The 14,290-nt window shown below is 41.6% G+C and overlaps 1 protein-coding gene across 1 annotated transcript in view; it reads left to right on the forward strand.

Moving 5' to 3' along the window:
* Positions 1-1,150: 1,150 nt before the first annotated feature.
* The window catches only part of LOC126379375 (uncharacterized), a 43,504-nt gene continuing 30,364 nt past the window's right edge, over positions 1,151-14,290 (forward strand). Inside the window, exons 1-7 of the mRNA XM_050028105.1 lie at positions 1,151-1,214; positions 3,417-3,470; positions 7,561-7,707; positions 8,886-8,964; positions 9,725-9,846; positions 10,989-11,161; positions 11,703-11,809. Of these exons, the coding sequence (XP_049884062.1) occupies positions 1,151-1,214; positions 3,417-3,470; positions 7,561-7,707; positions 8,886-8,964; positions 9,725-9,846; positions 10,989-11,161; positions 11,703-11,809 (746 nt within the window). The remainder of the gene's footprint in view (positions 1,215-3,416; positions 3,471-7,560; positions 7,708-8,885; positions 8,965-9,724; positions 9,847-10,988; positions 11,162-11,702; positions 11,810-14,290) is intronic.

The following is a 14,290-nucleotide window of genomic DNA, read 5'->3' on the forward strand; positions in this document are numbered from 1 at the left end:
ACAAAACATAGCTATTTACAAAATAATTCCGTTAATATTGTACGACTTTAATAATTATCACATTGCGTAGGTAGCCGTACCTACATTCCACAGCCGAGCCGCTACTCTTCCGATCGGATGTTCGACACAATCCTTCTGCCTTTGTAGCGAGAACACCTCGATTACTCGTATATTTTTTAAATAGGTACTTTTTTTTACTAATTTTGTCTACGATATAATAATTTATAGTATTGTGTTATCCCCATTAATTGGGGTTCACCCTTCGAGTTCTACAACCGCAGGACCCACTACCGGTCCTGTACTTACCTCTACCGCTTCACCTTTCGGGTTCTACAACCCGCTGGATCCACTTTCGGTCCTGTACTTACCCCACCGTTTCTGCTGCCCTGCTGCGCGCGCCGGTGTACCCCGTGTCGTCGTGGGAAGAGTTACAGGGAAGTGGTAGTTTTCCTACTGCACCAAGGGTGCTCAGCCAGTATCAAATTACCTGCGACCCAGAGATCCGATCTATGTACTTGCTAGGGATTTAATGTCAATAAACTTGGTTTTATTTCTATATACCGTTTTATTTACCCTAGTAAGTACAACCTATTTGATTCGCGTGATAAGAACGTGACACGTGTTTCGGACGACAGGCACCATAAGCCTTTAGCTACTAGTCCAAACGCCTCCACCAATCCGCAGTGAAGCAGCGTAGTGGAGTATGCTCCATTCCACCTCCGGTTGATGGGAGGCTTGAGCCCAGCAGTGGGATACAGGGTGTTAGTGACATCGTAACGAAAACTAAGGGATTTAGACCATGATTCTGTGGAATTTTCCGTCCTTTCGCGACGGAATTTGTTACCATGTCACTAACGACCTGTATATAATTTAGCGATGAAAAATTCCACTTGATATTAACTCAGAATGATCTCAAAATGTTCTTTGTGATATGTCTTACTTTGGGACAATCACTAACCAAACTAGGGATCACAAAATGATTTTTGTGATATGTCCCCACCGGGATTTGTACCAGGGACCTCCGGATCGTGAGCCCAACGCTCTAACTACTGGACTACGCAGGCCGTTACACTCCTCTTGTTCTAATGTAATGTAAATGTAATTTATGTGTGTGTTCAGGTGGTCGCCGGTATGCCGTGGCGCGTGTGAGATGGATGGTATACAGATGGAGCCGATTGGGAAGTACAAGGCCGATAGAAACGGCTCAGCTAAAGGTAAACTCCTCAAACTAAAAAGAAGACTTTCCACGAAACGTTCCCCAAAAATAATATAGATAGCGATATACGAGAAATGTCAGGAATTGAATGTGTTCCTCTAGTTTTTGTGTTCCTCAAGTCAATACATTTATGTTGGACTCCGATACCGACCCCGCCGTGGTCGACGATTTCCCTCAATCAGCGCTTATCGCTATCGATCCACCAGGGTTGATTAATTTTTTCAAAGATTTTTCCTCTCAGACGACGCCCTGAGTCGAGGTTCGCGCCCAACTGGGCACCCTCAGGCCTGTTGTCTTAAACGTTGTACCGGGTGAGAGCCTTCAGCGCTCCCTATTTGTACGGCCAAGAAGTTAACAGCGGCAAATCTACAATAAGTCACGTCAAAAAAAAATACATTTATGAAAACATTATGTATGTACGTAGAAATGTATCTTTTTTCTTTCGAGAAACTGTGAAAGGCATACATACATACAAGGAATATAAATAAAGTTGCTGTGCTCTAGGGCCCTGTGCCGAGGTTTTTCTTGCAGCTTCTTTTCCCCGGCTATACAGGTTGTGAGAAGCTGCAGTAGTTTTAGGCGGATGAGACGTTCGTTATGTAAAAATTGACGATTCAAAGTGTAAACAACTATGTTACCTATTTGAAAAAAGATATTTTTGAAAATGAATACAGATTAAACGTGATAATTACCTTTTTTCTCATTACTCTGGTACTTACATAATTATTAAAAAATACGATGTAATAGCAGAACCATAATAAAAAAGTAATTGATGCTTGATGTAACGTATTAGATAGCTAGCTATATTGCTTCTCTTTATTTTGATCAGTATAATAATGGGTGGATGCAAATGTGCCTGCGTGTAATAAAAAGGGTCATCTTTTAAACCCAAAAACGAAGGCAAATCTGTACAGCGCCATCTGTATTGCTTTTGAGGAACGTAATCTGGAATCCCCTCGTTATCCGTACCGTAAGTACTGTATGCTCTACGCGCCAGATTTCATGCAAACTGCGCGCCTAGCACCGTAAGCAAGTCTTTCCCGCCGCGACAGAGATCGTCTGTCTCTTTCTGCGCAGTACTGTGAGAGAGTGACGGGTGACGTATGTCGAGGCGAGAACGCTTACGGTGCTAAGCCCGCTGGTTCAGCGTTTTAGTCACACTCACAAATGTAAGGTCCCTAATTTATTTTCAAAATTTTATTTTGTATTTTTACGTAAGTACTCGTTTTTATACATTTTATTTTGTACTTAAATTATAAACACGTAATTTAAAAGTCACTTAACGATTTACAACATGATACTTTTGCAATGGTGGGGAAAAGGGCTTTTTGGCGGGAAACGGGAACGGGACAGTTGCTTTCTTCATTGAGTAATCTAAATAATTAATACGAAGTGGTGTTTTGTGGTTAATGATCGCATTAAGTTAGTCGGAAGACATTCGCGAGTGTTATTATATCGGAGTATTCAATAAACAAAGTGTATCTGCCTATTTTCGCTTCGTGCCAGGAAGCCGCTTCATACTCGTAACTCGAAAGTTTATGCGGACTTTTGAGTTAATTCGTTTGGGGTTCGGAGTAGGAGTCTACTCCGAGGGTGGGGGCTTAGGTTTCATCATCATCATCTTTCATCATTTCATCAATCATCAAGAAAAAAAATACGTCAGACATGGCTGTATGGGCATAGTTCCCTTTGCCTTACCCTTCGGGGAAAACCAAAACAAAAAAAAATGGTGGGGAAAAGAAAAAGAAAATGGCGGCCGGACAGTCAGTGGCAATCGGCCAGTCGGTCCGTAGCTTCCGAGTCGAACGGTCGTTAACTTTATAAAGTGAAATTATGTGCCTAGTGTTAGCCCAGTTGGAATAACGGTTGACTTTCACTGTAAGGTCGCAGGTTCGAATCCAGCACGGGCCTAAAGCTATGATTTTCGAATTCATGTTTGGATCATTTCAATAGAATAGAATAGAATAGAAAAAGTTTATTATAAAAGGACGCCACATACAAAAAAAATAAGACAACAACATCATATCTATCACGTGCTCAGCGGTGAAAAGAAACATCGTGAGGAAACCCACATTCCCGAGAAATGTGTTTCAGTGTACTTATGTGACCCATTCTGTTTTGGGCTGGTTTTCCCTTCGGTTGTATTAGATTTGACTGGATGTTTTTAAACTTAATTAATAATGTTTTTTTTTTATTTCAGCTGCTTGGCGGAATATGGTAGACCAGGATTTAGATGACGTGGCATTCTTGGCGGGTAAGCAGAAAATCTTTATTTGAAAAACAAATAAGTTTTTACATTGTTTTAAGTATACGCGGTTATTTTCATAATTAAAGCACATAATAACCGGTTCTTACCGCGTTTAAATGGGGATATGAGACTCCCGATATTGCGGCAAAGAAAGAGGGTAGACAGATATGTCTGCCCGTAGAAAATTATGGATCTACCTACTCCACTCCAATCTCATCAGTCATCCCGTGATCATGGCACTTGCAACAGTGTCGAAATATCGGGATATCCCTGCTTTAAACGCGGTAAGAACACGTTATTATGTACTTTAAATTCGTTTTTTACCTACACAATTTTGATATCTTTCACACACAAGTCGGTTGCCATTATAGACGGCTCACCTATCACGTTGGTCTAACGGAAAGCTCGGTGAGGTGTGGGTAGGTAGTTCATCTTGCGATGGATGTACCTCTGACTACCACAATGTATGCAATTGTCACCTATAATTGGTGAGGAACTCGGTGGCGCAGCGGTAAACGCGCTCGGTCTGCGATTGTTGAACTTAAGCAACTTTCGCAAAGGCCGGTCATAGGATGGGTGACCACAAAAAAAAAGTTTTCATCTCGAGCTCCTCCGTGCTTCGGAAGGCACGTTAAGCCGTTGGTCCCGGCTGCATTAGCAGTCGTTAATAACAATCAGTCCGCACTGGGCCCGCGTGATGGTTTAAGGCCCGATCTCCCTGTCCATCCATAGGGAAGGCCCGTGCCCCAGCAGTGGGGACGTTAATGGGCTGATGATGAATTAGGGTAACAATTACTATGTCATTTTATGAAGATCTTTAATGCAAGAGACTTGTTGTTAACTCTGTTGGTGACCTTTAATAAATAAGTAAATAAATACACCCTTGGGATACGGTCGTGAATTCATGTTGTTATCGACCCTGGTGTAAGCGTTAATATTGAGCCGCCAAACGCCCCTGACATGACTCGTGTAACGACTACGTACTTAAATCAGTAAGTAATAACCGGGACCAACGGCTTAACGTGCCTTTCGAAGCACGGATCTTCTTTTTGGACAATCAGGTGATCAGCCTGAATGGTCTTATACAAACTCCCTAGTTTGTATAAGACCATTCAGGCTGATCACCTGATTGTATCATATCGTCCTGATGGATCATAAAGTAATTTTTGTGATTTGTCCCCACCGGGATTCGAACCCGGGACCTCCGGATCGTGAGCACTACGCTCAACCACTGGACCCCGGAGGCCGTTTTTTTTTATGAAAAATAAACATTTCCTTAACTGAATTCTAGCCGAGACCAACGGCTTAACGTGCCTTCCGAAGCACGGATCATCTTACTTTCGGGCAATCGAGTGATCAGCCTGCAATGTCCTAACCAAACTAGGGATTAGGCCTCTGTGGTCCAGTGGTTGAGCACTAAGCTCACGATCCGGAGGCCCCGGGTTCGAATCCCGGTGGGGACATATCCCAAAAATTACTTCGTGATCCCTAGTTTGGTTAGGACATTACAGGCTGATCACCTCATTGTCCGAAAGTAAGATCATGCGGGCTTCGGAAGGCACGTTAAGCCGTTGGTCCCGGTTTCTATGTAGTCGTTACATGGGCCATGTTATGTCAGGGGCCTTTGGCGACTCAATAATAACCCTGACACCAGGGTTGATGAGGTTGGTAATCCACCTCACAACCCACACGATAGAAGACTAGGGATCAGGAAGTGATTTTATTGTGACGCACAGAGGTTCGAACCCGGGTCCTCTGGATTTTGAGCCTAAAGCTCAACCACTGGACCGCTGTGGAGTTGGACAGATGCCAATTGGAGAATTCTTGTGTTTGAACTTGCATCAATGGTGCTTAGAACGAGCTGATGTTACTGATGATATGTTAATGTCAAGGTCACGACATTTTACTTAAGTATTCTTACATAACATAAGCTCATCCCCGATACCGACCCCGCCGGCGTGGTCGACGACTTCCCTCAATCAGCGCTTATCGCTATCGACCCACTAAGGTCGATTAATTCTTTCAAATATTTTTCCTCTCAGACGACGCCCTGAGCCGAGGTTCGCGCCCAACTGGGCGCCCTCAGGCCTGTTGTCTTAAACGTTGTACCGGGTGAGAGCCTTCAGCGCTCCCCATTTGTCCGGCCAAGTAGTTAATGCCATCTGCGGCAAATCTACAATAAGTCACGTCAAAAAAAAAAAACGTAAGCTCACGATTTTGTCCCAATGGGGGTAGTCAGAAGCATGGCTTAAGACTAGGTATGCTCAAAAGTGACAGCTAGCATTTCAAGGTTAGCCCAGCTGACGTCATCCCGCCCTGCGTTGCCGTTTCGTAAAAACTTACCCACAACCAATGTTTTTATATTTAATTTGCAAACAAATTTTGTACTTTTAGTAAAAGATTTAGATGCAGTTTTAATGATTTTTATACATGTGACAAGTAATAGTAATTAAATACATTAGTCGGTAATTAACTTAATTTTCAATAATAAAATTTACGTCTTTGGATTGTTGGAAATACCAATTTAGTGGTAACACTTACGTCATCAATGGGCTAGCAATGGCGGCTTGTCATAGGATTGACCATACCTGGTTTTCTTATACCATGGTCAGAGGTACATCCAAGATGAACTAAGTACCCACACCTCACCGAGCTTTCTATTTTACCAGGGTTGCTTTGGTATCGACTTAAACTGCTTATTATCCTAATAGAGTATTCGAAAGGTCATGTTGACGCCATCTTGGATCGATTTTAGTTATTTTGGGGCAATTTAATAATTCAAAGATTCTCAAGTTGAACTCAAACAACATTTATGTAGGACTTACGTGGGTGTTTCACACACACGCACAAAAACACACACAGACACAGGCGCATACACACACACAAACGTTTGTCACTTATTATAACTATTAACGACGGCCCCGGTTTCGCACGAGTAGTGTATTCTGCGAGATTGGAGTCGTTAGCTTCATAAATAAAGTATTTTTATAGTATTTTATGGAAACCGTATTAAAACTAATTTTCATACATACATACATAAAACTCACGCCTATTTCCCACCGGGGTAAGCAGAGACTATAGAATTCCATTTGCTTCGATCCTGACACACTTCTCTTGCTTCCTCCACATTCATCAATCGCTTCATACACGCACGCCGGTTCAGAGTAGATCGTATTAAACCTTTTCTAAGGACATCTCCAATTTGGTCATCGTAAGTCTTTCTCGGTCTTCCCCTGCCAGCCCTACCATCAACTTTCGCTTTATATACTGCTTTTGTAATTGTATTAATTACTAAGTTTCATACAAACTACCTCATCCCTTTTATATCCCCTTAGGGGTTAACTGATTCTGAGTTAATATCCAGTGGAATTTTCCGTCGCAAATTTTATGACTATTGTTTTTTTTTTTGATTATTTTATAACGCTTTTCCGACGGTAAATTCCATTTGATATCGACTCACAATCTGAATCATCCCTCAAAGTTTCGTCGTTTGTTACGATGTCACTAACACCCTGTAGATGTCCTTAGAAAAGGTTCAGTACGATCTATTCTGAACCGGCGTGAGTATATGAAACGATTGATGAATGTGGAGGAAGCAAGAGAAGTGTGTCAGGATCGAAGCAAATGGAATTCCATAGTCTCTGCTTACCCCGGTGGGAAATAGGCGTGAGTTTATGTATGTATGTAACACTGTTAACGGTTGTTCGCGTCATGGGTGACCACTGCATATTCTTCTAATTCTCTTACAAGCCTATATACGTCCCACTGCTGGGCACAGGCCTCCCCTCAATCAACCGGAGGGGGTATGGAGCATACTCCACCACGCTGCTCCACTGCGGGTTGGTGGTGTTTTTACGGGACCAACAGCTTAACGTGCCATCGGAAGCACGGAATCATCTTACTTTTTCTGACAATCAGGTGATTTAAGCCCGAAAAGTCCTTGCCAAACAAAGGACGGTCTCAGAAAGTGATTTCGATGTCCCCATCGGGAATCGAACCCGGACCTCCAGGTCGTGAGCCTGACGCTCTAACCACTACGGAGATAGTCTGCGACCTGTGGACCACTGACATAAAAGTCCGCTCCTGTTCTTTCCAGACACGGATAAAGCCCGCGAGGCGCGGTCCATCCGCGAGGCGCCGATTGCGGAGTGTTCCCAGCGGCGCGCGCTATGCCTCGCAGCCCTGGTGCTGTCAGCCATGTTTGCCACCGCGCTCCTGGTGGTATACGCTGCTCCTCAACCTGGTCAGTACTTGGTGTTCAATAATCTTTTTTAAAGTATTATTTTTTTCTTTTGTTTTTTTTTTTGGTTATGTAATTCATCATCATCACCAGACGTCCCCACTGCTGGGGCACGGGCCTTCCCTATGGATGGATAGGGAGATCGGGCCTTAAACCACCACGCGGGCCCAGTGCGGAATGGTGGTTATTGACGACTGCTAATGCAGCCGGGAAGCTCCCTCATCTAACTAGCTGTCAGTATTAAAAAAAACGGGGAGTTTTTTGGCGGGAACGGGACGGTTGCTTTCTTCGTTTAATAATATATAAACTGCCTATATACGTCCCACTGCTGGGCACAGACCTCCCCTCATCAACCGGAGGGGGTATGGAGCATACTCCACCACGCTGCTCCAATGCGGATTGGTGGAGGTGTTTTGACGGCTAATAGCCAGGACCAACAGCTTAACGTGCCCTCCGAAGCACGGAATCATCTTACTTTTTTTCGGACAATCAGGTGATTCAAGCCTGAAAAGTCCTTACCAAACAAAGGACAGTCTCACAAAGTGATTTCGACAATGTCCCCATCGGGAATCGAACCCGGACCTCCAGATCGTGAGCCTAACGCTCTAACCACTAGACCACGGAGGCTGTTATTAATAATATAATAAAAAAGGAAAGAATTAATAATATAAATAATTAATACAAGTGCTGTTTTGTAGTTATATCATTAAGTCAGTCGGAAAACTTTCGCGATAGTGTTATTATGTTGGAATATTCATTCAATAAACAAAATGTATATAGGTATATATGTCTAACTTTGTTGACAGGATTAGCAGAACGTAGTGGGTAGCTCAAACTTGTTTTGTATGTGTGTGTATAGTCTATTATTTATTATTATACTTTTCTCATATTATGGTTAGTATATATGGATTATATTATATTGAGTATTTATTAATATATGTAAGTACATATAGTATAGAGTATTTATTATATTATTAAGTTTATGCCGTAAATGTTTTTGTTTTGTGTGCAATAAAGTGTATTATTATTATTTGTATGTCGTTTATAGCAATAAGGCCGCCCAAATTGTACTGTATTCATGTGTTATGTTTGATTGTTGAAATTTTAGTTCTGTGCAATAAAGTATATTTGATTTGATTAGATTAACAAACTTGTAAAAAAGACATTGTCATTTGTTTCAGACTGCCCCTGCGCCGTGGAAAACCTGCTGTTCCCTGGGCAGAGTCCTACGGACGCCGACGCCACAGCCGCTGCTAACAAGTAACTATTTTTTATTGCCTAATCAATAGTTCAATCATCTTGCCTCTTCTGTCCTCAATAACTCTCAATATTTGCCTCTTTTCCCTTACGCTTACTATTTTTTTTTGACGTGAGTTATTGTAGATTTGCCGCAGATGGCATTAACTACTTGGCCGGACAAATGGGGAGCGCTGAAGGCTCTCAAGGTACAACGTTTAACACAACAGGCCTAAAGGTGCCCAGTTGGGCCGTCGGCTCAGGGTGTCCCCGCCGGCGTGGTCGACGATTCCCTCAATCAGCGCTTATCGCTATCGACTCACTAGGGTCGATTAATTCTTTCAAATATTTTTCCTCTCAGACGACGCCCTGAGCCGAGGTTCGCGCCCAACTGGGCACCCTCAGGCCTGTTGTCTTAAACGTTGTACCTTGAGAGCCTTCAGCGCTCCCCATTTGTCCGGCCAAGTAGTTAATGCCATCCGCGGCAAATCTACAATAAGTCGCGTCAAAAAAAATGGCTCGCCTATCTCGTTGGTCTAACAGAGAGATCGGTGAGGTGTGGGTACGGTCACGACCATTAATATGTATACACTTTGGTACCATGTCACATTAACTTTTTTGACAAATTGAACTGTAAGTCTCACTAAATGTCAAATATGTTAGTGCGACAGTCCTAAAGTGGGTACTTTATATTGCTCATGACTGTACATAGTGTACATGGATCATCGTGCGGTGGATGTGCTTCTGACTACCCCCATTGTGATATCTTCCGTCTCTTGTCCAGGGAACGTATAGCCACGAACGGCGTGGTCTTCCCGTGGCGTGGCGCCAGGCTTCCCACCTTCATCATACCCAAGCATTACAGCCTGTGGCTACACCCTAACCTGACAACTGGTGAACTTAAAGGTAAGGAAGTCATTTTCTTTTTTTTTCTTTGCTATGCTGTTCTGGGAGCAAATAAAAACATACAACACGTTCAGCTGCTTGTCTTCCCGGGCATGTCGTAAAAACCGACAGGGATTGTGTCCTCTCACATGATGGATTAAAGTAACGGGCGATAGGCTGATCCCTTAGCACCATAAGGTTCATCATATCCAGCTTACGACATCGTATCAACAGTGGCTGCAAGTTGTCTTTGATTACTTGTGGCTCTGCCCACCCCATTGGGGATTATAGGCGTGAATTTATGTATGTATGTTCTTTTTTTCAATTCCAAGGTAATTTTAACCATCCAGCCTTCAGGAGGAATTTATTCAGAGCTAAAATCAAACGCATTTTTTTACATTTTGTTAAATAACTTCTAACTTCGTGAACTCACGAAGCGTTTGGGCTCACGATCCGGAGGTCCTGGGATCGAATCCCAGCCCGACGGGAACGGGAATTGAAGAATCTAAATAATTAATACGAAGTAGTGTCCTGTGATTAATAATCGCTTTAAGTTAGTCGACAAACATTCGCGATAGTGTTATTATGTCGGAATATTCAATAAACAAAGTGTACCTATCTATTTTCGCTTCGTGCCAACAAGCCGCTTTATAACTCGAAAGTTTTTTTTTTTTTTATTAAACTCGAAAGTTTATGCGGACTTTTGAGTTAATTCGTTTGGGGTTCGGAGTAGGAGTCTGCTCCGAGGGTGGAGGCTTAGGTTTCATCATTCATCGTCATCACCTTTCATCATTTCATTAACATCATCAAGAAAAAAAATACACGAGACATGGCTCAAATTTTCAAGTTCAAAAATATCTTTATTCAGTAGGTAACATAGTTACACTTTGAATCGTCAATTTTTACATAACGAACGTCTCATCCGCCTAAAACTACTGCAGCTTCTCACAACCTGTATAGCCGGGGAAAAGAAGCTGCAAGAAAAACCTCGGCACAGGGCCCTAGACGTTCTTTAAAATCTGTATGGCTGTATGGGCATAGTTTCCTTTGCCTTGTCCTTTGGGGAAAACCAAAACAAAAAATAAGGTGCATATTCAATAGTTAGCCATCTCTTTTAAGCATACCTGGTTTTCTTATACCGTGGGTCTAACCTTGTCTTCCAGGGGAGGTGTCGATAGACTTCAAGGTGGACCGCGACACTACCTTCGTGGTCCTCAACGTGCGTGACCTGAACGTGACCGAGAGAGCCCTGTTCAAGTCCGGTGGCTCCCTGGGGCCCAAGGTGGCTAAGGTGCTTGACTACCCGCCCGCCGATCAGACCTACATCGAGTTCAAGGTAAGGCACTTGGCTGGACAAATGTGGTACTTTACAAGTGTCGTAAGCTTTTTGACATGACGTGAGGATTAATCTAGATTTTTTTTTGACGTGACCTATTTTAGATTTGCCGCAGATGGCATTAACTACTTGGACGGACAAATGGGGAGCGCTGAAGGCTCTCACCCGGTACAACGTTTAAGACAACAGGCCTGAGGGTGCCCAGTTGGGCGCGAACCTCGGCTCAGGGCGTCGTCTGAGAGGAAGAATATTGAAAGGATTAATCGACCCTAGTGGGTCGATAGCGATAAGCGCTGAATGAGGGAAATCGTCGACCACGCTGGCGGGGTCCGTATCGGGGTCCTGAAGTGTTTGATGTCGCGAGCTGATTAGCCGCCTCTATGGCTAGAGTAATTAGGTCGTCATTACATCCTTCGAGCGCCGATATTTTTGTAAAGATTATCCGGATACTCTATCCTTTATACTACACCGGGTTGTTGTATTGTCGTTGTTATATTAAGTGAGTTATGTTATGTAACCTGTTATTTTGTTTTACCTACAGGAGAAACTCCGGCGCAAGTACAACTACACTCTGAGCCTGCGCTTCATAACTAAGCTGGATCGCAGCGACAAGCAGCGTGGGTTCTTCCTCGCTGGTAATCACAAAAAGTGAGTACCTTATTGGCGCCCGAAACGGGACCATGTAATCTGAATTTCATTTTATCTTAAACCTAGTCTTGTATCGTGTGGGTTACGAGGTGAATTACAATACAATACAAAAAAAAATACACTTTATTGCACCAAAAAAAAAAATAATTTCAAAAAGACCTCAACCAACCTCATCAACCCTGGTGTCAGGTCAGAGTTATTATTGAGCCGCCTAAGGCTCCTGACATGGCTCATGTAACGACTACTTACATCAGTGAGAAGTAACCGGGACCAACGGCTTAACGTGCCTTCCGAAGCACGGATCATCTTACTTTTTTTACGGTTCATCTTTTTTTTTCATCTTGAACTAGTACTCGACCCAAAAGAAAACGTGTCCTACTTTATCATCATACTTAAGTTATGTTTTTTTTTTCAGTCGATCTTTTTTTTTTTCATCTTGAACTAGTACTCGACCCAACTGAAAACGTGTCCTATTTTATCATCATACTTAAGTTATGTTTTTTTTCAGCCACGTGCCTTCCGAAGCACGGATCATCTTACTTTTTTTACGGTTCATCTTTTTTTTTTTCATCTTGAACTAAGGCTCCTGACATGGCTCATGTAACGACTACTTACATCAGTGAGTAGTAACCGGGACCAACGGCTTAACGTGCCTTCCGAAGCACGGATCATCTTACTTTTTTTACGGTTCATCTTTTTTTTTCATCTTAACATAGTACTCGACCCAATTGAAAACGTGTCCAAATTTATCATCATACTTAAGTTATGTTTTTTTTCAGTCGATTTTTTTTTTCATCTTGAACCTACTACACAACCCAATTGACAACGTGTCCTACTTTATCATCATACTTAAGTTGTTTTTTTTTTCAGCCACGTGCCTTCCGAAGCACGGATCATCTTACTTTTTTTACGGTTCATCTTTTTTTTCATCTTAACTGTACTATGGTACACGACCCAATTGAAAACGTGTCCTACTTTATCATCATACTTAAGTTATGTTTTTTTTTTTCAGTCGATCTTTTTTTTTCATCTTGAAACTAGTACACGACCCAATTGAAAACGTGTCCTATTTTATCATCTTTTACATACTTTTTTTTACGGTTCCATCTTTTTTTTTTCATCTTGAACATAGTACACGACCCAATTGAAAACGTGTCCTACTTTATCATCATACTGAAGTTATGTTTTTTTTTTCAGTCGATCTTTTTTTTTCATCTTGAAACTAGTACACGACCCAATTGAAAACGTGTCCTATTTTATCATCTTTTACATACTTTTTTTACGGTTCCATCTTTTTTTTTTCATCTTGAACATAGTACACGACCCAATTGAAAACGTGTCCTATTTTATCATCATACTTAAGTTATGTTTTTTTTTTCATCTTGAACCTAGTACGGTCACGAGCGTTAATATGTATACACTTTGGTACCATGTCACATTAACTTGTTTGACAAATTGAACTGTAAGTCTCACTAAATGTCAAATATGTTAATGCGACAGGGTTCTAAAGTGGGTACATCATATTGCTCATGACTGTACACGACCCAATTGAAAACGTGTCCTATTTTATCATCTTTTACATACTTTTTTTACGGTTCATCTTTTTTTTTCATCTTGAACATAGTACACGACCCAATTGAAAACGTGTCCTATTTTATCATCATACTTAAGTTATGTTTTTTTTTCAGTCGATCTTTTTTTTTCATCTTGAACCTACTTAGTACACGACCCAATTGAAAACGTGTCCTATTTTATCATCATACTTAAGTTATGTTTTTTTTTTCAGCCACGTGCCTTCCGAAGCACGGATCATCTTACTTTTTTTACGGTTCATCTTTTTTTTTTCATCTTGAAGCTAGTACACGACCCAATTGAAAACGTGTCCTACTTTATCATAATACTTAAGTTATGTTTTTTTTCAGTGGATTTTTTTTTTCATCTTGAACTAGTACACGACCCAACTGAAAACGTGTCCTATTTTATCATCATACTTAAGTTATGTTTTTTTTTTTCAGCCACGTGCCTTCCGAAGCACGGATCATCTTACTTTTTTTACGGTTCATCTTTTTTTTTTCATCTTGAACCTAGTACGGTCACGAGCGTTAATATGTATACACTTTGGTACCATGTCACATTAACTTGTTTGACAAATTGAACTGTAAGTCTCACTAAATGTCAAATATGTTAATGCGACAGGGTTCTATAGTGGGTACATTATATTGCTCATGACTGTACACGACCCAATTGAAAACGTGTCCTACTTTATCATCATACTTAAGTTATGTTTTTTTTTCAGCCACGTGCCTTCCGAAGCACGGATCATCTTACTTTTTTTACGGTTCATCTTTTTTTTTCATCTTGAACATAGTACAGGGCCCAATTGAAAACGTGTCCTATTTTATCATCATACTTAAGTTATGTTTTTTTTTTCAGTCGATCTTTTTTTTTCATCTTGAACCTACTTAGTACACGACCCAATTG

Source organism: Pectinophora gossypiella, chromosome 29 (assembly GCF_024362695.1).
Source record: "Pectinophora gossypiella chromosome 29, ilPecGoss1.1, whole genome shotgun sequence".
Lineage (NCBI taxonomy): Eukaryota > Metazoa > Arthropoda > Insecta > Lepidoptera > Gelechiidae > Pectinophora > Pectinophora gossypiella.